This window comes from Heptranchias perlo, chromosome 40 (assembly GCF_035084215.1).
Source record: "Heptranchias perlo isolate sHepPer1 chromosome 40, sHepPer1.hap1, whole genome shotgun sequence".
NCBI lineage: Eukaryota > Metazoa > Chordata > Chondrichthyes > Hexanchiformes > Hexanchidae > Heptranchias > Heptranchias perlo.
The window spans coordinates 4,779,871-4,802,703 of NC_090364.1; the positions used below are offsets into that span (position 1 = coordinate 4,779,871).

The following is a 22,833-nucleotide window of genomic DNA, read 5'->3' on the forward strand; positions in this document are numbered from 1 at the left end:
GGGAACTGTCACTCATCACCTGGACTGCCACTTCCTGTATTAAAGGGGGGGGGGGCGGGGCACACTGTCCCCAGCAGTATAAATACAGGAGCAGGTGAGTGAGGGTTTGTTTAAGGATCTTGTTATTTGGTCACTTTTCAAGATGGTGTCTGAGGTGTGTCAGAACTATCACAAGGAGTGTGAGGATGGTGTCAACAAGCAGATCAATATGGAGCTCTATTCCTCCTATGTTTACCTCTCCATGGTGAGTTTCAGTTTTTCTTGTTGCAGTGACTTTTCTGATCTGAAAGCTATTATTGGAATCAATAACTTGGAAACAGTTTTCTTTAAGTTAGTGTAGCCTTGGATTGATTCATACTTAGAATCATAGAGAGGTTACAGCATGGAAGGAGGCCATTTGGCCCATTGAGTCTGTGCTGGTTCTGTGTAAAGCAATCCAGCTAGTCCCACTCCCCTGCTGTAGCCCTGCATTTTTTTTTTCTTTCAAGTACTTATCCAGTTCTCTTTTGAAGGCTATGATTGAATCTGCCTCCAGCACCCCCTCAGGCAGTGTATTCCAAATCATAACCACTTGCTGTGTTTTTTAAAAAAAACCTTTTCCTCATGTTACCTTTTGGTTCATTTGCCAATCACCTTAAATTTATGTCCTCTTGTGCCAATGGGAAGTTTCTCTCCATCTACTCTGTCTAGACCCTTCATGATTTTGGTCCATATCATTATACTTGGCCCAATGATCCAAGCTCCTAGGCTTCTAATCCTTGCAGGAGTTACCTCAACTCAAAGGGATCTGGACTTCAACCAAAAGTTTTTTTTTAAATTCCCTGCAAAGTGAATGAAGTTATTAAAATCTGAAATGAGTACTTTAATCTAATTTACCAAACAAAATACCCTTAGTGGGAAGGGATAATTGAGTGCATTTGACTAACTGGCCAGAATTGGTGCAGTGTCTGAAATGGTTCTTAAGATTGTGGAGTTTGTTCATGTTTAGACCCCAGCTCCTGCACTAATGAAGCAGGAGGAATCCAGAAGCTGGGGGATAGTATTGCAGTCTAACTACTTGTTCTGGGTAGGGAGTGAGGACAAAAGTATGACTTGCAAATTAAACCAAACCCAGTTTAGCATGTGATGACTTCAATGTGCACAAGTCACCAAAGCAAACAAAAGGTTGAGTTAATAACTGATTGGAGCCTATTCTCCATACATCTCCCATTCTATTGTACATGAATGTACAAAACATGTTATCACCAATTATTGGGATTGAGAAAGCCCAATACCACAATGACTATCTACAAACCCCCTCCTCCACCAGCTCCCAGTGAAGGGTCATAAAACGAACCATGATGACAAAGTCTGTCCAGTGAGGTTGTCTTGTTTCCTGGCACTAGGTGAGTTGCTAGGAGCTGTGTACATTACTCATTGTGCCCATTACTCATTGACTTAATCAGATAATTGCGGCCCACAGCCGTTCTTGATCAACTGAATTGATTAGATCTGCTTTGACTCCCATTTTCAATAGTGACTTTCTTCCTACAGTCCTTCTACTTTGACCGGGATGATGTTGCCCTCTCTCATTTTGCCGAGTTCTTCAAGAAACAGTCACATGAGGAACGGGAGAACGCTGAGAAACTGATGAAATTCCAGAATCAGCGTGGAGGCCGTATTGTCTTGAAGGACATCAAGGTTGGAGAATTGTACCTGCTTATTTTCTCCCCTAACCTGGGATACTTTTGATACAAAATGCCCATGCAGAAAATTATTTAGCTCCAGTTTTTGGGTTATATCCACTGTCACCTAGTATTTGAAGACTGTGAAGAATTAGTTTGTATGAGCAGAAATGTACCCACTAGTACACTAGAGTTTGACCTGGTAATCTAGAATGCATGTTCTGCACATTTATTTCTGAGCACACCTGCACTGGACTTTATGCTTGACATGCACTTCAATTTGCTAAGACCAAAAATTCCTTCTCCAGAAGCCAGAGCAGGATGAGTGGAGCAATGGTCTGGAGGCAATGCAGAGAGCTCTGCAGATGGAGAAGGATGTGAACCAGAGTCTGCTGGATCTGCACAAACTGTCCACTGAGAGGACAGACCCTCATGTAAGTTCTTTTTGTTCTGTTGGAGTGAGGTGGTAAAAATGTAATCAATTAAATGTCCCTCTCTCTTTAATTTTCACCAGTGGAATAATTCCACTAATTTGCTCTGTGCTACACACATGGCCACAATGATGCCTTGGACATCCTGTATGTTTGAACCAGAAGGTTGTTGCAATATTTTTAAGCCATTACTATGAAATCTGCCATTCGTGTCCCATTCCTGAGTACCTGTTATACTGTTTGACTGTTGTGGAACAGGGATGTACCCAAGGACTTAGATATTCTGGCCTCACCTCTCAATATTTTCATTTTTTTTAATCCAGTTGTGTGATTTCCTGAAGACCCACTACTTGGATGAGCAAGTGAAGATGATCAAGAAGCTTGGAGATCACCTCACCAACCTGAAGAGACTGGGAGCCCCTGAGAATGGCATGGGAGTGTACCTGTTTGACCAGCTCACCTTGAGGAGCTAACACTGAATTCTGCCACTTGACTTGTCCCAAAAGTTGAACCTTTTTACTGGTCTAATGAGATTAGTATATTTGATTGAGACAATATATTGATTTAATGATGTATGAAGTAATCTATTAAAGAACTATTTGATTCTGACATTCTGACTTTTTTAAAAGCTAAAGTGTTCACTGACTTCTTAATCCAAGTAAATCTAACTGTCATTATCTTTCAACTGACTTTAGCTTTATCCCAAAGAATTACATTTCCACATGGAGCACACCAATGGGAAATAATTTGGTCCTATGAGAATCCAGCTGGCCAGTGCCCTTTTTTCTAATGTATTAATTTGGGTTGAATGTTAATGATTTTTGAAGAAGGTTGTGGTTCTCTGGCTAAGCACCATCTCAAACGAAGGTGGGCAACTTCCCCTTGTGCAGAATTCGGAGAGAAGCCTTTGCTGCCTTCTGTCCATCTCATTTGGACAAGAGGTTGGTTCCTTGAACTCTTGCTGTCTGGTCATGTTAGTTAAATCTCCTTAACCTAGTCTTGGTTCCCTCCATTCTCCCACTGTGAAGCAGCAGCATCTAAACTAAAACTTTTACTGTTTCTCGGCTAGTGACCAGGCCAAGACTGTCTTTGTAAGAGCTTGACTTTCATATTATAGAAATAAAAATGTTATTCTAAATAAAATCCCATGCTGAGGGGAAATAATGTGTATCTGCTAAACTAATGGTAACTAATTACCATGCCAACTCTTCAAGGCAAATCTACATTTCAAACCTCCTTCATGATGGAACATTAACTCTAATCAATCCTATGTACAACATACAAACTCCCACTTGTGATAAACTGCTCAGTTGGTTAACTATATGGATTGAAATGTCATGGGTTTGATTCCAGGGCTGGGCTGAGTTAACTGAGCTTTCCTGGACTAGTAGCCAGAGTGCAACAATTGGTGCAAAAAAAGGTTCACCAGGATGATGCCAGAACTGAGGATATGCTTACCAGGAAAGACTGAACAGGCTCGGACTCTTTGCTCTAGAAAAGAGAAAGCTGAGAGGGCTTTCCGGGTCTGAAATTGAGTTTGAAAATGCCTGAGGCCAAGAAAGGTGTCAAGAAAACCATGAGTAAAGTACCAACCAAGAAGTGTCCAGTTCTGGGCACCGCACTTTAGGAAAGATGTAATGGCCTTAGAGGGGATGCAGAAGAGATTTACGAGAATGATTCCAGAGATGAGGGACTTTAGTTACATGGTCATACTGGAGAAGCTGGGGTGGTTCTCCTTGGACCAGAGATGGTTGCGAGGAGATTTGATAGAGATGTTCAAAATCATTGAAGGGTCTAGATAGAGAGGAAACTGTTCCCATTGGTGGAAGGCTCAAGAACCAGAGGACATAGGTTAAAGGTGATTGGCAAAAGAACCAAAGGTGACATGAGGAAAAACTTTTTCACACTGCAAGTGGTTAGGATCTGGAATGCACTGCCCGAGGGGTGGAGGCAGATTCAATCGTGGCCTTCAAAAGGGAACTGGATAAGTACTTGAAAGGGAAAAAATTGCAGGACTACGGGGATAAGGTGGGGGAGTGGGATTAGCTGGATTGCTCTTGCATGGAGCCAGCGTTGTCTCGATGGGCCGAATAGCCTCCTTGTGTGCTGTAACCTTTCTATGATTCTAGGTGACCTGAGAGAGATCTTCAAGATTATGATGGGGTAGATGTAGAGATGATGTTTCCACTTGTTGGGGGAGACCAAAGCTAGGGGCCATAAATATAAGCTAGTCGCTAATAAATCCAATAGGGAATTCAGGAGAAACTTCTTTACCCAGAGAGTGGTGAGAATGTGGAACTTGCTACCACATGGAGTAGTTGAGGTGAATAGCATCGATGCATTTAAGTGGAAGCGAGATAAATGCATGAAGAAAGGAATAGAAGGATATGATGAAAGGGTTAGATAAAGAGGGATGGGAGGAGGCTGGTGTGGAGCATAGACCAGTGGGGCTGAGTGGCCTGTTTCTGTGTTATAGACCTCTATGTAATTAGTTTTATTGCCGCTGGGCTAGACAGGGGACAATCAGCCAGGGTTCCTGCTCCAGATTACAATCCAGTGACCCCCTGCTGGAATGTACCCGTGTGGGTACTGGGTCGGGTGTGGTTGCACTGCCCTCTTTTTCTCCCCCCATACCCCAATGAAGAATGATTTCTTGGGTGAGCTCCCAGACTAGTCCACGTGCAACTGTACCTCAACAAGAGGCAGTGCCTTGGAAGGGGAAGAATGGAATATAAAGCTCTAGCAATAAACTTCAAAAGAGCAACTGATTGTAGTTTAGCCCAGTCCTCAGATGGTTAAATAGGACACATCCCACTTACCAGTCCCATTACACAACTGCAGCAAGTCCTGATAAGCTTCACTTTAGCCGATCCTGTCACGTTATCTCTCCTGCCCTACGGGTGACCTCCGCCCTTGCCGCTGTCATTTGACAAAAAAAAAATAATCTTCCACGTTTCAGCTTCAGGGGGACGAGGGGAAAGAGACGGAGAGGGAGAGAGAGAGGGAGACAGCCATTCAGAGGATTGCCGCCATGTCAGACAGTAAAGATCAGGAGACCATACGTGAAGCAGAGAAAGACAAGGCCACGACTGCATCGCCTGAGACGCCCTGCGCAGACCTGAAAACTGCCATGGTGAAATGGTGAGTACGACTGTTTGCTTTTAAGAAACATTCCTGTCCCATTTTAATTGAATGGGGGCAGTCGGTAAATGTGAACCTTCACGGTAAATGTTTTTTTTTTAAATCGCTGAGTACATCACCGATCTGCATTTTACGGGATTTTAAACGACTAAAATGCAGAGTCTCTCCGTGGTTAAATACATTTTCCCATTCTAGCAGCAGAAGTGATCTTGCTTTGTGGACCTGTCAGTTTGCATATATCGACTCTGAATTAACTATAATCCAGGAATTTGCGTGGAATGTCGGCCCTGCCATCCCGTTATTCCAATTAGGGTGGATGCCTGTTATTGTCACTCCCTCCCCCCCTCTTTCCTCTCCTCCCCACCTCAACCCCCAACCCCCAACCCTACCCAACATGTACAAGAGGAGAGAGTCTCTTCCAGCACTGATAATCCAAACCTCTCCGACTCTCCACCTCTCTCTCCTCCATTAAGCCTTAGTGTAAAACCTACCTCTTGGACCAAGCTTTCGGTCGCCTGTCCTAATGTCTCCTTCTTTGGCTCGGTGTCAATTTTTGCCTGATTAACACTCCTGTGCAGCGCCTTGGGACGTCTTACTACGTTAAAGGCGCTATATGGTCCAGTGCAGTACTGAGGGAGTGCTGCACTGTTGGAGGTGCCATTTTTCGGATGAGACTTCAAACCGAGGCCACATCTGCCCTCAGGTGGATGTAAAAATCCCACGGCCACTATTTCAAAGAGGAGCAGGGGGAGTTCTCCCCGGTATCCTGGTCAACATTTATCCCTCTACCAATATTACTAAAACACAAATTATCTGGTCATTATCACGTTGCTGTTTGTGGGATCTTGCTGTGCGCAAATTGGCTGCCGCATTTCCTACATTACACTTCAAAAGTACTTCATTGACTGTAAAGCGCTTTGGGATGTCCTGAGACCGTCAAAGGCCGATATAAGCTGGGAACAGGTGAAGTGCAGGACTGATGTCAGGAGGCTTAATTTCCACCCACAGAGATTAATACCTGAAGTAATTTTCCAATAGTAAGGAAAAAACACTAGTCATTCTAGTTAACCTTTGTTTGGTGGTGTTAGTTGAGGGAGGTGTGTTGAATAGGACACCTCTCCTGCTCTTCTTCAAATAGTGCAATGGGATCTTTTAAGTCCACCAAAGAAAGCAGGCAGGACCTCAGTTTAATATCTCGCTCCCTCAGTACTGCACTAGATCAGGTCCTCGAGCCCAGGAGTAGGACCTAAACCCACAACCTCCTGAATCAGAGGCGAGAGTGCTGCCAACGAGGTGGCAGATATCTTACCTTTCCAATCGGGTAGGCCAGACAGCCCAGAAGGTCCCAGGTTTGAATCCCAAACTATAGAGTTAGCTGATGTCCGGAGGGAGGGAGGGGGGGGGCGTGAGAATAATGGGTCTCAGGCCCCTGTGGAAAATTAGCTGGGATTTGCAAGTGACTCCTGTTGAGTGCATTGGTTAATAAAAAAGTCATCTTTTAGCAGTGGTGCCTTCCACAGCGGAATAGTCTACTGCCATTCACTATCAAAGCGCATGTACAAGTGGACATTTGAGTGAGGGAATGGACAGCTACCATTTTGGAATCTCGAATCTGGAGATTTTGGGGGGAGGGGGGTAAAATTGAAAGATGCAGAAAAATGGATTCCGACATCTAAGCAGAGGGAATCCTCCATTCAGGATTAACTCGCATCAGGAAGGCCTCCCCTCACTGGAAGCTGGTGTCATTCAGTTGGCGTGAGACTCCTTTCACTGCCCTGGTATTGTTTTAACCTCAAACTCTGTTCCCTAACTCGAGCTGACGGTGACTTTGCCTGGTTTATCTTACGTGGCCAGCCCCAGGGCAGGGACTGAGGACCATGTCACCCAGTGATGGGTAATTTAAACTGTCGGCCCGCGAGCCTCCGAGCGCTGACTCAGCGCGCCTGACATCTAATTAAACCAGGGAAGAATTTCTGGGTATTTCATGGCTGGTTGCTGCTGTGTTTGCATTGTACTCGTGTAATGAAGTCTGACTGGTCATTAGTGCTGGGTTTCTAGGTACTACCCACCCAGATAAATCCATAAAGCATTTCTGGACACATTCTCTGTTAGTATGAGATCTGAAAGGACTTCCTCGTTGTTTAACAAACTGAGAACAGCAAGGCTTCTAATATTGGTATGAGTTTCGTTGGGGGAGGGCGGATGGATTTGGGGGTTGGGATTAAGTTTGGGGGTTTAGACCCCCATTCCTTTTAAATCTGTTTCCCATACAGTAGTCAGCAGCACATCTGCCTTTAATTTTGGTGCTTTTTAAAAATCATTTCCAGCATTGCGGATAAAGGTGAAGAAAGTTGCAAAGAGGCGACTCAGGCCTACAAGAACTGCATGAAAACGTTAGGATTGAAAGTTTAACAGCAGCTGACTGGTGAGTGTCTGTTATATTTGGTGTCGCTGTTTTGGTGACAATTATCCATGAGTCACTCCGTTCTCTAGCCGCCAACTCCGTCCCTCTCCCTGGCCGCTGTCTGAGGCTGATCCAGACCGCTCGCAACCTTGGCGTCCCATCACGCAGCTTCCAACCACATATCCGCTCCATCACCAAGACCGCCTACTTCCACCTCCGTCACACGGCCCGCCTCCGCCCCGCCTCAGCTCATCTGCTGCTGAAGCCTGCATCGTCGGGGTGTAGTTGCAGAGTCTGGCCAATAAGTGGTAGGGTTGCCAATATTTTTCTAATTAATAAATGAAATTTTTAAAAAACTCATCATTTTTTGAAGTCCTAGGATTTTTCTCCCTGGTTTGCTCTCAGCAATGTCCCAGGAGATTAATCTTCGATTCCTGGTGACTCCAGGGTGCAGTCCTGAAGAGTTGGCAACCCTAATTCTTGGTCTGTGCTGAATTTGCTGATCTCCATCACGCTGATCACTCAGAACAACACGACTGTGGTTTAATCTCATTTTGCTGCGTAATCTTTGGTGACAGTGTTGTTTTTGGTTGCTTAATTCCCCCGCCCCCAAGTTATCATTGGGCCAATCGCATCGTGACTCCTGGGAACTGCAGGAAGAAATGCTTTTTAAGCCAGTCTTCCTACACTGTTCTCACACGCTGGGTCAGGATACACGAGAAAGCTTGAGATCCAATAAGTGATCTTTCTCCCACCTCTGGCCTCCAAACTCTCTCACTTTGCCTTAACATGACTTGCCTCTCCCTTTATAATGTCCATTTATTATGGCCACTGCTCCAACCTGAGAAGATCACCCTCTAGTGTACCATTTTGCCACTTCCTGCACCAACCCTTTCTAGATCTGACTGACATTGACAATTATCATTCAGCACAGGCGGCCATTTGGCCCATCCTGCCTGTGCCAGCTCTTTGAAAGAGCTATCCAATTAGTTCCACTCTCCTGCCCTTTCCCCCGTAGCCCTGCAAATGTTCCCACTTCAAGTATTTGTCCAATTCCCTTTTGAAAGTTATTATTGAATCTGCTTCCACCGCCCTTTCAGCAGTTTTGTTCTGTAATCTATGCCCAGTTTAAAAAAATGGATCAGGACAGTCCAAACTCACTTCACAAAGGCTTCCTACAATCAGCAGAGCAGCCTTTCATCCCCTTGACTAGATTTGAACTCAGGAACTACAGCAGAAGGGCTCTTTCAAAGAGCCGGCACAGACAGGATGGGCCGCATGGCCTCTGGTGCTGAATAATAATTGTCAATGACACTCAGATCCAGAAAGGGTTGGTGCGGGAAGTGGCAAAATGCCACGCTGGAACACTAGAGGGTGATCTTCTCAGGTTGGAGCACTGGCCATAATAAATGGACATTAAAAAAGGGAGAGGTAAGTCTGTTGGTTTGCATCAACCAGTGCCCCTCTTAATTCTAAGTCGGATATGCACAGCTCAATTAACATATCTCTCTTTTTCTGCAGGTACCTGCATCTGTGGGATACGCACTCCCTCACCACTCCTTTGCCCAGAATTCCTCATTTCGTTTCCACATAGCTCCCGTTCATTAACCACCCTTCTGCTTGGCAAATAAAACCACAGCAGAATGGCAGCATCCGACTGTCGCATTCAAGTTTTATTTTTTTGGTCACACTTGTACAAAAGGAGTGTGAGGATATGCAGCTCATCCCACAGCTGTGAAGGATCGCCTCTCACACTTGTGTCTAACAGCAGCCTTCCATCAGAGCGACACTACGTCAGGCATGCAATGTTTCATTATATGATGTACTTCGAAAAGAAGCAATGCTGACCCCTACCACGTAACTAAGTGCAAGCAGAGGTCATCGTTTTTAACCTTCACCACTGTTAGTGATAGAAAGACTTGCGATCAGATAGAGCCACGTCACATCTCTTAAATGTTCCAAAGTGCTTCACAATCAATTCCGTTATAGTACAGTCGTTATTTAGGCAAACAAGTTGTGCACAGCACAAAAAAAAAATAGCAGTGAAATGAATGACCAGTTGATCTGTTTGTGGTGGTGTTAGTTGAAAATACTGCTCAAGAAACCTGTTCTTGCAATAGTGGATAAATATTTTTTCATATAATAAAAATATTAAAATGCTCTGACAATTCAAGTGCTGTTTAATTCTGGAATGAGCTCTGAAGCCGATGGAGATCAGGGACTCACAAGCAGCAGCGATGATTTCTCCGAGATGGAAAACAAGAATTTTTAAGGCTAAAATAGCTGCCCCCTTTTCCACAGATTGACCCCCCTCTACCTGCCTCGACCCCACCTCCCCACCTCATCCCTCGACCCCACCGACCCGCCTCCTCACCGCATCCCTCAACCCCACCTACCCACCATATCCCACAAATCCACCTTCTCATCATGTCACTGAATCACAGTAACCAGCCTTCTCATTGTATTTCATTGCTGCAGCAGCTCCACTGCCTGCTTCCTGCACTGCAACTGCAGGGGGGGGAAAAAAAGGCCAAAAAGGAACAAGTGACATCCAAAATAAGACTCAGGACTCTAGTAAAATTTCAAAAATAATCAAACGGTATATAATTTATTGTGAAGGAAAAGGTTGATCATACATAGACAAACAAAAAAAAAAAATCCATAACTCCCCATATAAAAGCATCTGCAAAAAAAAAAATAATGTAGTGCTGACTGAACCGTGCCCAAACACCCAGTTCCTGATAACAGCAGATGATACACAACACACACTGTGTCGGCCCTCTAGAAAAGGAGATGGAGAGATGCTCAAAAAAGTGCATAACGACAGATGCTTGGACAGAAGGCATTTTGCAAGGTTTCATTTTTAGTTAAAAAGAAATGCAGGTTATGATGGAGGCTGTTGAACATTCAGCAATTACCATGAGCTCTATAAATGTACACGGTACGTCAGCACGCAGCGAGGCATCCTCGTCGCGTGTAGCTGAGGACTTGCTGCAAGGGACAGTCCTTGTCCAACTCAGCTTTAGATTTCACACACCTCGCACTTTGGTTACAGGCACAGTGCCACCTCTCGGGGAGACGCCAAGACTGGCCAGATGACGCACTCTGCTCTGCTGTGCTCTACGTATCTCACAGAGTGTGTCACCGTACTGACTGCAACTCAATCGGCTATTAATACTTTACAATCCAAGCTCTTAAAACACAATTATTATGAGTGCTGTGTGCGGGTCGGGTTCAATCATTGCTTTACGATACAAACGAGCAACCTTCCCCAAATCTGTTCATTTTAATGTCGAGTTAGTGAGGGTTAAGCTGAAGGAAAAGAGCACATTTCACACCCAATGCCCTCCCCCAAGGTTAAACTACCCGCCCATGCACTCCCAACTCTGAAAACCCCTATTAGCATCGTCGGGGTTTTAGGTATCAGGGAAATAGCTTCAGGCTTAAGAACAAATGAAACGTAGCAGAGTGCACCCTGCTGTGTCGCTGGTTGAGTCACAGGAACGTGCCCAGAAGGTGAGATGACTTCCTGGAGTCAGAGGTGCAGCCAGTGAGAGGGACCTTGCACAACGCAGAGGTGGTGCTGGCCCTGCTGCTCTGCCGCCCATCTTCCAATTGCAACCCACACACTGTTTCGTTAATACTAAAGGCGGCCCCCTGATCCCAGGAAACTCAGGTCAGGGGCTTTGGGCTGCTGTGTATAGGAAAACCCGAGTTTGCAGCACACACCCTGGTCCAGGTGTAGTGTCTGAAGCAATTCGGGTAACGCAACGGACTGAGGTGGGGGGGGGGGGGGGGGGGGGCATGTCTGGCACAAATGACAACATGGCATTTCATGCAGAGGCGACATTCAACACTCCGATCTAACCGCACAGCCCAGGTTGTCACCATTACTTTTGTGTGTCATGTCCATCATTGCTCTATTTAATACCGGTCAGGCTCCTGTGGTGTTAACACACAGGGGAATCAAGACCAAGTGGGGGAAGTGGGGTTACAGGGTGAGGGAATAATTGGACCAGGATGTGTGGACGTAATTCAGGCCCCATTTAAAGTCATCATTAATTCCTACCTCCACGTTTATAATGGAAGCTACCTATGTAAACTTGTCACGCTGAAATTACACCCTCCAGCCAATGATGGCGCCGTGGTGGGAGGGTGTAATTATATTGTGGCAGGTTTACGTGGGCGGTTTCCATTACAAACGTGGATCAAAGATCCTGGTCCTGACTGCTATTCGGTGACTCAATTGAAAGTGCGTACACAGGATCAGGGTCGGCTGCGATACCCTCCCGAGTCGAATAGCTGGCAGAGGCTCAATTCTTTGGTTCACCCTCTGGAGCTGCATGCTGACGGGTATCGCCACCTTCAGGAGAGAAGGTGCAGTCACGCGTACGGTGGCAGCTGCTGCTCAGAGCGCGAGTGCCGTATTAAAGGCACCTGCGCACACGGAACGTCCAATCCTACACCAGTGACCGTAAAGGCTCGCCAGCATAATGTGAAGTGGTACACGACAGTCGGGCAGGTGTTACCGCGGCCCCTGTGCAGCGGCTTTTCCATTTCTGCCGGGGACGCCCTCCAAGGGCATCAGGGGACGGGGATGCCCTTCCAGCATTCACCTGGAGCCCTGCAGGAGAATAACTTCACCGCACCTTGCACACCAAGCTTTAAACAGGATCAAACAAAATTATACAGAAGCCTCGCCTTCCAATTTACCTAACGTCACAGGTGCACTTTCAATATCTTCCTTAAAGCAAAGGTTGGTGTGGACTCTGTGTCCAGTACCGGGCACAGTGCCACTCTCTCGCGGGCATTAATACACTGGCAGCAAGGGAGAGAAACGAGAGAGGACAGGCAGGGAATATAAAGGCTGCCCGCAAACACTATCCTAACTTGCTTTGCCAGCAGGCTGCCTGGCTCCCGGCAAAAAGGAGCCTCTCTTACTTTGGCTCTTAGCGGCTACTGCCGAGGTGCACGGTGCCAAGAGTACGAGCCTAGAGGAAGAAGAAGGAGGCCCCCCCCCTATGCAATCTCACTCCTGTGACCGCCATAAAGTTCTGCAATCATTCCCTTAAACAACAAAAAGAAAAAGATGACTAAGTCACTATCGCTCGGTACAGTCTGTATTTTGACCCCCAATTTAAAATTTTAAAAAAACAAACCAAAGAAAAAAAATTCGACCCCCTCTTCCCTCAGTCTTTACGGAGATTTTTCAGCCGTTTTTCCAGGTCGGCATCTGCGTCTTCCAGAACCACCGGCTCCGCCTTCTTCCCAGCAGCGACGCTGAGGGACGCCCCGGTACTCGGGAGGTCTGTAAACGAAGAGGAAGCAGTGAGAATTCCGCCTGGACGAGGACTGTTCACCTGATCTGAATTCCGCTCGAGACCACCGACTGCAGGCAGCCTCTCTGCTCGCGACGCCCGGACGCGGCCGGCGAGGGCCGCGGCTCGGTGGGTCGCGCTCCCGCCTCGGAGTCAGGAGGTCGTGGGTTCGAGTCCCACTCCAGAGACTTGGGCACAGGACCCAAGGCTAACACTCCCGCTGCAGTACTGAGGGAGTGCTGCACGGTCGTTGGTGAGACGTTAAATCAAGGTGGAAGGAAAAGATCCCACTGCACTATTTCGAAGAAGAGTTCTCCCCCGTGTCCTGACCAATATACATCACTAAAAATACTGATTATCTGGTCATTATCACATTGCTGTTTGCGGGATCTTGCTGTGCGCAAATTGGCTGCCGCCTTTCCTACATCACAACAGTGACTACACTTCAAAAGTGCTTTGGGGCGTCCTGGGGTCGGGCAAGGCGCTATATAAATGCAAGTTCTTTCATTGTCTAGAGGTACCACCTTATGCATTGGATGCTCATTAATCAGTACTTCACTGGATTCAGTGCTAATGTCACACACCACCAGGCCGGGCTCTGCACTAATCTAGTGAGCCTCAAAAGGGTGCCACATATGGAACCATTAACACACAAAGACAGGAAAACATAGCCAGCCTGCTTGGAAACAGCTCACTGGTTAGATAAGGTGCCTGGATAACCCAACAGGGTTAACACTGCACCAACAGGTTATGTAGAAACCTGTGAAAGCTTTAATTTGCATTCTGTCACGTCCGACAAGTACGTAGGGCGCTGCTGATCAGTTAAGATACTTACTGGACAGTTCATCCGTCAGGTTCAGACCAAGTTCATCCAGTACCTGAGACACGATAGCATCACTGCAAAGACAAAATGGAGTCAGTACGGCGTCAGACAGAAAGTGCTTTATTCTCTTTACATTAACTGCGGAGACCAGCGGATGAAGGTGACCGGACCAAGGTCGGGATTTCTCCTTCTGGGGAGTTGAGGCCGGGGAGGAAGAAAATAAAAAATCTGAAGCCCTAATCGAGGAATGTTCAAACTGTGATAGGTGAACCACATAAAACTCTTCCCCCATCGCAGGCCTCGCACTTAAAGCCCAGGCTATTCAGTCCTATCTGTGCTTATTATTCACTAGTTTGTCCTGATTGAATTTTGTGGGCCTGGAGATTTGGTAAAAGCCTTTTCTTCGGGTTGTTGCCTCGTAGGTGGATAAATCCTAATCAGAAATCCCTACATCAGAAAACCAACCAGTGTCACTAAACTTTATATCATAGAAAGTTACGGCACAGGAGGCCATTCTTCCCATCGTGTCAGTGCCGGCCGGAAAAAAGCTATCCAGCCTAATCCCACTTTCCAGCACTTGGTCCGTAGCCCTGTAGGTTACGGCACTTCAAGTGCGCATCCAAGTACTTTTTAAATGAGTTGAGGGTTTCTGCCTCTCCCACCCTTTCAGGCAGTGAGTTCCAGACCCCCACCACCCTCTGGGTGAAAACATTTTTCCTCAGCTCCCCTCTAATCCTTCTACCAATTACTTTAAATCTATGCCCCCTGGTTTTTGACCCCTCTGCTAATGGAAATAGGTACTCCCTATCCACTCTATCTCGGCCCCTCATAATTTTATACACCTCAATTAAATCACCCCTTAGCCTCCTCTGTTCCAAAGAAAACAACCCCAGCCTATCCAATCTTTCCACATAGCTAAAATTCTCCAGTCCTGGCAACATCCTCGTAAATCTCCTCTGGACCCTCTCTAGTGCAATCATAACTTTCCTGTAACGTGGTGACCAGGACTGTACGCAGTACTCGAGCTGCGGCCGAACTAGTGTTTTATGTCCGGGAGGCCCCATCATAATGCGCCTGAGTTCCAAGAGAGAAAGCTTGTCCAAATGGAAGGAATACTGCAATATGCCACTTCTCCCAGCAGAGAGCACTGGAGCACTGCAGAGGCACAGTCCCATTGTGGACGTGAATATCCTGAAACAAATTTTAAAACAATCTCCCACCAGAGTCTCAAGAGGTTCCAGTTCACCCACAGTCGCTCAGTCATCTGCCTTTTACCCGCTCCTGATTTTCTACCGACGTCTCTCCTGAAACACAGGCTCTCGCTGGGACCTGGTCTCCTGGGCACCGACAGCCCCTCAAGTACCCCGCCCAATCTCACGTGCGAGTGCAGACCACACGGACTGCAGCGGTTCAAGAAGGCGGCTCGCCACCACCTTCTCGAAGGGCAATTAGGGATGGGCAATAAATGCCAGCCTCGCCAGCGACGCCCACATCCCATGAACGAATTTTTTAAAAATGGCGAGCACCAGATTCCCACAGACGAGCCCCAGTCCTCACTCATCAGCCACAGATATCACCTTTCACCGGTCGGTGCTCGCTGTTATTTAATTGGGGAAAAAAAACTAATTTCACTGGACGGTGAATCGCTAACTAGAGGCCATAAGTTTAAGATCACACCCAAAAGACGACATGCATGCTAAACAGCGGAAGCAATATGCTATAGACAGAGCTAAGCGATTCCACAACCAACGGAACAGATCAAAGCTCGGCAGTCCTGCCACATCCAGTCGTGAATGGTGGTGGACAATTAAACAACTAACGGGAGGAGGAGGCTCTGCAAACATCCCCATCCTCAATGATGGCAGAGTCCAGCATGTGAGTGTAAAAGACAAGGCTGAAGCGTTTGCAACCATCTTCAGCCAGAAGTGCCGAGTGGATGATCCATCTCGGCCTCCTCCCGATATCCCCACCATCACAGAAGCCAGTCTTCAGCCAATTCGATTCACTCCACGTGATATCAAGAAACGGCTGAGTGCACTGGATACAGCAAAGGCTATGGGCCCCGACAACATCCCGGCTGTAGTGCTGAAGACTTGTGCTCCAGAACTAGCTGCGCCTCTAGCCAAGCTGTTCCAGTACAGCTACAACACTGGCATCTACCCGACAATGTGGAAAATTGCCCAGGTATGTCCTGTCCGCAAAAAGCAGGACAAATCCAATCCGGCCAATTACCGCCCCATCAGTCTACTCTCAATCATCAGCAAAGTGATGGAAGGTGTCGTCGACAGTGCTATCAAGCGGCACTTATTCACCAATAACCTGCTCACCGATGCTCAGTTTGGGTTCCGCCAGGACCACTCGGCTCCAGACCTCATTACAGCCTTAGTCCAAACATGGACAAAAGAGCTGAATTCCAGAGGTGAGGTGAGAGTTACTGCCCTTGACATCAAGGCAGCATTTGACCGAGTGTGGCACCAAGGAGCCCTAGTAAAATTGAAATCAATGGGAATCAGGGGGAAAACTCTTCAGTGGCTGGAGTTATACCTAGCACAAAGGATGATGGTAGTGGTTGTTGAAGGCCAATCATCTCAGCCCCAGGACATTGTTGCAGGAAATCCTCAGGGCAGTGTCCTAGGCCCAGCCATCTTCAGCTGCTTCATCAATGACCTTCCCTCCATCATAAGGTCAGAAATGGGGATGTTCGCTGATGATTGCACAGTGTTCAGTTCCATTCGCAACCTCTCAAATAATGAAGCAGTCCGTGCCCGCATGCAACAAGACCTGGACAACATCCAGGCTTGGGCTAATAAGTGGCAAGTAACATTTGCGCCAGGCAAGTGCCAGGCAATGACCATCCCCAACAAGAGAGAGAGTCTAACCACCTCCCCTTGACATTCAACGGCATTACCATTGCCGAATCCCCCACCATCAACATCCTGGGGGTCACCATTGACCAGAAACTTAACAGGACCAACCACATAAATACTGTGGCTACAAGAGCAGGTCAGAGGCTGGGTATTCTGCGGCGAGTGACTCACCTCCTGACTCCCCAAAGCCTTTCCACCATCTACAAGGCACAAGTCAGGAGTGTGATGGAATACTCTCCACTTGCCTGGATGAGTGCAGCTCCAAAAACACTCAAGAAGCTCGACACCATCCAGGACAAAGCAGCCCGCTTGATTGGCACCCCATCCACCACCCTAAACATTCACTCCCTTTACCACCGGCGCACCGTAGCTGCAGTGTGTACCATCCACAGGATGCACTGCAGCAACTCGCCAAGGCTTCTTCGACAGCACCTCCCAAACCCGCGACCTCTACCACCTAGAAGGACAACAACAGCAGGCACATGGGAACACCACCACCTGCACAATCCCCTCCAAGTCACACACCATCCCAACTTGGAAATATATCGCCGTTCCTTCATCGTCACTGGGTCAAAATCCTGGAACTCCCTTCCTAACAGCACTGTGGGAGAACCTTCACCACACGGACTGCAGCGGTTCAAGGCGGCGGCTCACCGCCACCTTCTCAAGGGCAATTAGGGATGGGCAATAAATGCCGGCCTCGCCAGCGACACCCACATCCCACGAACGAATAAAAAAAACAACGGGTGATGCTAGGAGAATTTCTTGTCATTTTTACGCAGAGGGTTGTTAGGACCAGGAATCCGCTACCAGAAATAGTGGGGGGGCGAGCAGTACCCATCATAGCTTGTAAAAGGAAAGTGGATAAATATTTGAAAGAGAGAGTTAAAAGGGCATGGGGAAAGGGAGTATAACTGGCTGACTCCAAACACCACCACATTTGCACTGTAAAACGCTACATTTCTATTCTATGAGCTTTAGAAGCAAACAGAAGGCAGTGGATGGCACAGTGCACTGTTGCCCAGTGAGACATGCCCCGCACCGGCAATACACGACATGGTGAGCTCCCTGATCTCAGGCAACCAGAAGAGTGAATCACCACCGCAACGTTCTCACAGTCTGGCATGACCTGGGACCTTGAGACCAGGGAGCTGGTTGGTGTCATTGCTGTGCACAGTCCTCAAAAGAGGATGATATTGTTAAGAGTCCCTGGAGTGGGACGCTCTTCACTGACCTCTCTTCCTCGTCATCTTCATCGCCCATGGCATCATCGATGGCATCGTTCATCATTTCCTCCTTCATATCCATGATCTCCGACTGCTTCTCAAACTCCATCATGATCTTCTGAATCTGAGGCAGCTTCAGCTGCAACACAGAGCACACGGGGGGGTGGGGGTGGAAGGGAGGTTATGGGGGGTCGCAGACCAGCAGCTCCGAAAGACAGAACCCAGGGACCGTGACGTACCGATCACAGGCTGGGCTTAGTCGAAACTTTCACCAATAATTTTCTGCGTGGTTGAAACCTTGCACTGTCCCCAAAAACCCCACCCCTCCCAAAAAAAGAAGAGATCCTGAGGTCAGGTCAGTAGATCCCGGTCACCACAAGTGCATCTTAACAACAAAACACCACAATCACTGTGATGCATTGCAGCAACACGACTCCCACCCCCACTCCACTCCATTCCGACTCCCACCCCCGCCCCACTCCACCTGGACCCCCGCCCCACTCCGGCGCCGCCCCCCGCCCCATCCCGACCCCCGCCCCCACCCCTCCAAATGCCACCACTCTCAAACAGGACTCCTGACACCAATCCTGTAGCCATTAGGAGTAAAATAAAAATTGAAAATGCTGGATAGTGAACTGGAAGGTCACGTGTCTAATGAATCCTGGTTACAAAAAACAATACTGTAAATACACATCAAGTCCCACAGCATCTGAAAGGAGAAGGCGGTTTAATCATTTGGGTGGGATCTTGTCCGTTCTGATGAAGGGTCTCTACATCCAAAAAGCCGACGTCATCTTTTCTCTTCACAGGTGCTGATTAATGTGTATTCCCAGCATTTATCAAATCTAACCCTATAACCAGGGTTCATTACAGACGGGTGTTTAAATCCTTCCCTCAACAGTGTGACCTCCTCCAGTCCTACAACTCCATCCCCGAACTCTCCGTTGCTCTGACTCCGGCCTCTTGTGGATGGCCCCTCCTCCCTTTGCCCCACCACTGGCGGCCGACCTTCCAGCCCCTGGGTCTCTGGATTCCTTCCCTAAACCACTCTGCCTCTCTCTCTCTCGTTAAGACTCTCCTTAAAACCCACCTAATCTCTCCTCCTTTGGCTCAGCATCTATGTTCTTCACACCTCAACACATTTTTCGACCTTATAAAAAGGAGCTGGATGTAAATAGAAGTTATTGTGTCTTTCTCAACAATTTTAAAATTACAAAACATTCATCAGCAGAAGGATCAGGTTAGCCGCCTCACCTGCTGGTTCATGGTGGCCATGGCCTTGGTGACTCCCTTCATGGCCTGGGCCATGGTGTTGTTGGATTTCAGCGTCTGGATCTTCAGGGACACGGCCTGGATGTTCGCCTTCATCATGATGAACTTCTTCACGTATCTCCGCGTCCGCACCAAGTCTTTCGCCATTATTTTAACCGCATCCTGAGGTTTGGCAAAAGAGACCCATTCAGCAGAGCCTGGAGCTACTCGGATAGTCACTCGCTCTAGAAACAAGTCACTCGCTCCAGAAACAAGTCACTCGCTCCAGAAACAAGTCACTCGCTCCAGAAACAAGTCACTCGCTCCAGAAACAAGTCACTCGCTCCAGAAACAAACAGCACCGCCTCGAAGCTATAAATCAGCAACCCAGATTACCATTAAACAGAAACCAAGAAAACAGGAGTAGGCCATTCGGCCCTGCTCCACCATTCAATATGATCATGGCCGATCCTCTATCTCAATACCATATTCCCACTCCCTCCCCATACCCCTTGATGCCTTTTGTGTCTAGAAATCTATCTAGCTCCTTCTTAAATATATTCAGTGACTTGGCCTCCACTGCCTTCTGCGGTCGAGAATTCCACAGGTTCACCACCCTCTGAGTGAAGAAATTTCTCCTCATCTCAGTCCTAAATGTCCTAGCCCGTATCCTGAGACTGTGACCCCCCCTCGTTCTGGACCCCCCCAGCCAGGGGAAACATCCTCCCTGCATCCAGTCTGTCCAGGACACAAAACTGCATCTTATATTCCGCAGCAGGTACAGTATTCCAACCAAAAAGAGCATCAGCTTAGCCCCACCCCATAAAAAGTTTTCCTTAAGATACTTCTCCTACCATCTGTCCTTGTTTTGCCATTTTCTTGATGTCCGCAATGATTTTCTTTTCCTGCTGTTCCAATTTCATCCGCTCGCGGTCCAGCTCCCGCATGGCCCGATTCAGGGCCCGCTGGTTCTGCCGCAGCATCTCCTCCGGGGTCTTTCTTTTACCAAATATAGCATTCATGGTGCTTCACTGGGCTGTGGGGAAACCAGCGAGACAGTCAGTACAGTTTACTAGGCAGTCCTGTCCAAATCACAAGAGAGACGACGACACTCCCACAACCTTCTCCCTCCCTTACTGTCCTGAAGATGTCGGCAGGCCTCCGTACCTCACCCGAGCTGCCATTCTTCGCACGAGTAGCAGGGCGTTTACGCAACCACAAAGGAAGGACTCGCATTTATATAGCACCTTTCACAACCTCAGGACGTCCCAAAACACTTTACAACCAATGAAGTACTTTTGAAGTGTAGTCACTGTTGTAATGTAGGAAACGTGGCAGCCAATTTGCGCACAGCAAGATCCCACAAACAGCAATGAGATAGAACGACCAGGTAAACTGTAGTTTAGTGATGTTGGTTGAGAAATAAACATTGGCCCAGGACACCGGGGAGAACGCCCCTGCTCCTCTTTGAAATAGTGGCCGTGGGATATTTTACGCCCGCCCGAGAGGGCAGGCGGGGCCTCGGTTTAACGTCTCATCCGAAAGACGGCACCTCCGGCAGGGCGGCGCTCCCTCAGTACTGGATTTTGCGCTCGAGTCTCTGGAGCGGGGCTCGAACCCACGACCTGCTGACTCCGAGGCGAGAGAGCGCGGCCCGCTGAGGCATGGCAGACGCCAAAAGGCATCACCAGCACCCCCGGGCCCCCTTCACCGGCACCCCCTTCACCGGCACCCCCGCGCCCCCTTCACCGGCACCCCCGCGCCCCCTTCACCGGCACCCCCGCGCCCCCTTCACCGGCACCCCCGTGCCCCCTTCACCGGCACCAACTGGGGGAGAGCAGGAGCCCAATTCTCCATCTCCAGCTTCCACATGGGAACCCCAGCGCTGCAGGAGCCGAACCTGGGGAACCTCCTGGTCCCTGCGGCTCAGCACCGGGCGGTGTTCGTACCCGGGGTGGGTGTCGGAGGGGGTGGAGCAGGCCGCTCTCCCCCCCCCCCCACCCTCCACCCACTGTGGACAGGGGCTCACTGCCCGCCCTGACTGACGGGCCTCCGGGTTAGATCCCAAACCTCAGCGGCCTGAGGGCCGGGGGAGGGGACACAGCGAGCGAGAGCAGCGGGGCTGGGTCCTGGGTCTCGGTCTGTCGGCAGCAGCCTGGTCCCCGGCCGCCGCCGCTCACGGGGGATGGTACCTGAAGGGAGGCCGAGGGCCGCGGCCTGCGCCTCGGGGGGGGGGGGGGGGAACCTCGGCCTCTTGCGCCGGGGAGCTGAGGTTTAGAGGAGGGACCGGGGCCTCGGGCGGGGGTCGGGCACGGGACCGGGACCGGGGCCTCGGGCGGGGGTCGGGCACGGGACCGGGACCGGGGCCTCGGGCGGGGGTCGGGCACGGACCCGGGACCGGGACCGGGACCGGGGCCTCGGGCGGGGGTCGGGCACGGACCCGGGACCGGGGCCTCGGGCGGGGGTCGGGCACGGACCTGGGCCTCGGTTCCTCGATCCGCCGGTTTCTTCCCCTGACTCCGGCCCGCGCCGCACTTCCTGTTATTGTCGGTGACGTCACGCCGACCTACCGGCGGCCAATCAGAAATCGCGGTCCGAAGGTGACGTAATCTGATCGCGTCATCGCACCCATGACGACATCGCCCCGGGCTGGGGGGGTCGGATGGTGACGGAAGGGACACCAGCACTGCCGGCTCTATAGTGACAGCTTGCACCAGGATAGTGAGAGTGCACACCAGCACTGCCTGCACCAGGATAGTGCACACCAGCACTGCCTGCACCAGGATAGTGCACACCAGCACTGCCTGCACCAGGATAGTGCACACCAGCACTGCCTGCACCAGGATAGTGCACACCAGCACTGCCTGCACCAGGATAGTGAGAGTGCACACCAGCACTGCCTGCACCAGAATAGTGCACACCAGCACTGCCTGCACCAGGATAGTGAGAGTGCACACCAGCACTGCCTGCACCAGGATAGTGCACACCAGCACTGCCTGCACCAGGATAGTGAGAGTGCACACCAGCACTGCCTGCACCAGAATAGTGCACACCAGCACTGCCTGCACCAGGATAGTGAGAGTGCACACCAGCACTGCCTGCACCAGGATAGTGCACACCAGCACTGCCTGCACCAGGATAGTGAGAGTGCACACCAGCACTGCCTGCACCAGGATAGTGAGAGTGCACACCAGCACTGCCTGCACCAGAATAGTGCACACCAGCACTGCCTGCACCAGGATAGTGAGAGTGCACACCAGCACTGCCTGCACCAGGATAGTGAGAGTGCACACCAGCACTGCCTGCACCAGGATAGTGCACACCAGCACTGCCTGCACCAGGATAGTGAGAGTGCACACCAGCACTGCCTGCACCAGAATAGTGCACACCAGCACTGCCTGCACCAGGATAGTGAGAGTGCACACCAGCACTGCCTGCACCAGGATAGTGCACACCAGCACTGCCTGCACCAGGATAGTGAGAGTGCACACCAGCACTGCCTGCACCAGGATAGTGAGAATGCACACCAGCACTGCCTGCACCAGGATTGTGCACACCAGCACTGCCTGCACCAGAATAGTGCACACCAGCACTGCCTGCACCAGGATTGTGCACACCAGCACTGCCTGCACCAGAATAGTGCACACCAGCACTGCCTGCACCAGGATAGTGCACATCAGCACTACCTGCACCAGGATAGTGATGGTG

General features: G+C 49.3%; 2 protein-coding genes and 1 long non-coding RNA gene across 3 annotated transcripts; 2 read left to right on the forward strand and 1 right to left on the reverse strand.

The window, feature by feature from the left end:
* Window positions 1-83: 83 nt before the first annotated feature.
* On the forward strand, window positions 84-3,409 carry LOC137305579 (ferritin heavy chain, oocyte isoform-like). Its single transcript, XM_067974436.1, has 4 exons — window positions 84-244; window positions 1,534-1,680; window positions 1,973-2,098; window positions 2,419-3,409. Exons 1-4 carry the CDS (start codon window positions 143-145, stop codon window positions 2,566-2,568), a joined length of 525 nt encoding a protein of 174 aa, XP_067830537.1. The 5' UTR covers window positions 84-142; the 3' UTR covers window positions 2,569-3,409.
* Window positions 3,410-5,025: 1,616 nt separating this feature from the next.
* LOC137305595 (uncharacterized) lies at window positions 5,026-9,808 on the forward strand. The gene is made up of 3 exons (XR_010958727.1): window positions 5,026-5,236; window positions 7,564-7,661; window positions 9,162-9,808. It is a non-coding gene; the product is annotated as an uncharacterized lncRNA (long non-coding RNA).
* Window positions 9,809-10,217: 409 nt separating this feature from the next.
* Window positions 10,218-21,709, reverse strand: chmp2a (charged multivesicular body protein 2A). Its single transcript, XM_067974406.1, has 6 exons — window positions 21,603-21,709; window positions 19,980-20,161; window positions 19,129-19,308; window positions 17,883-18,013; window positions 13,794-13,855; window positions 10,218-12,948 (listed from the first exon to the last, which is right to left on the reverse strand). Exons 2-6 carry the CDS (start codon window positions 20,145-20,147, stop codon window positions 12,830-12,832), a joined length of 660 nt encoding a protein of 219 aa, XP_067830507.1. The 5' UTR covers window positions 20,148-20,161; window positions 21,603-21,709; the 3' UTR covers window positions 10,218-12,829.
* Between the last annotated feature and the right edge of the window lie 1,124 nt (window positions 21,710-22,833).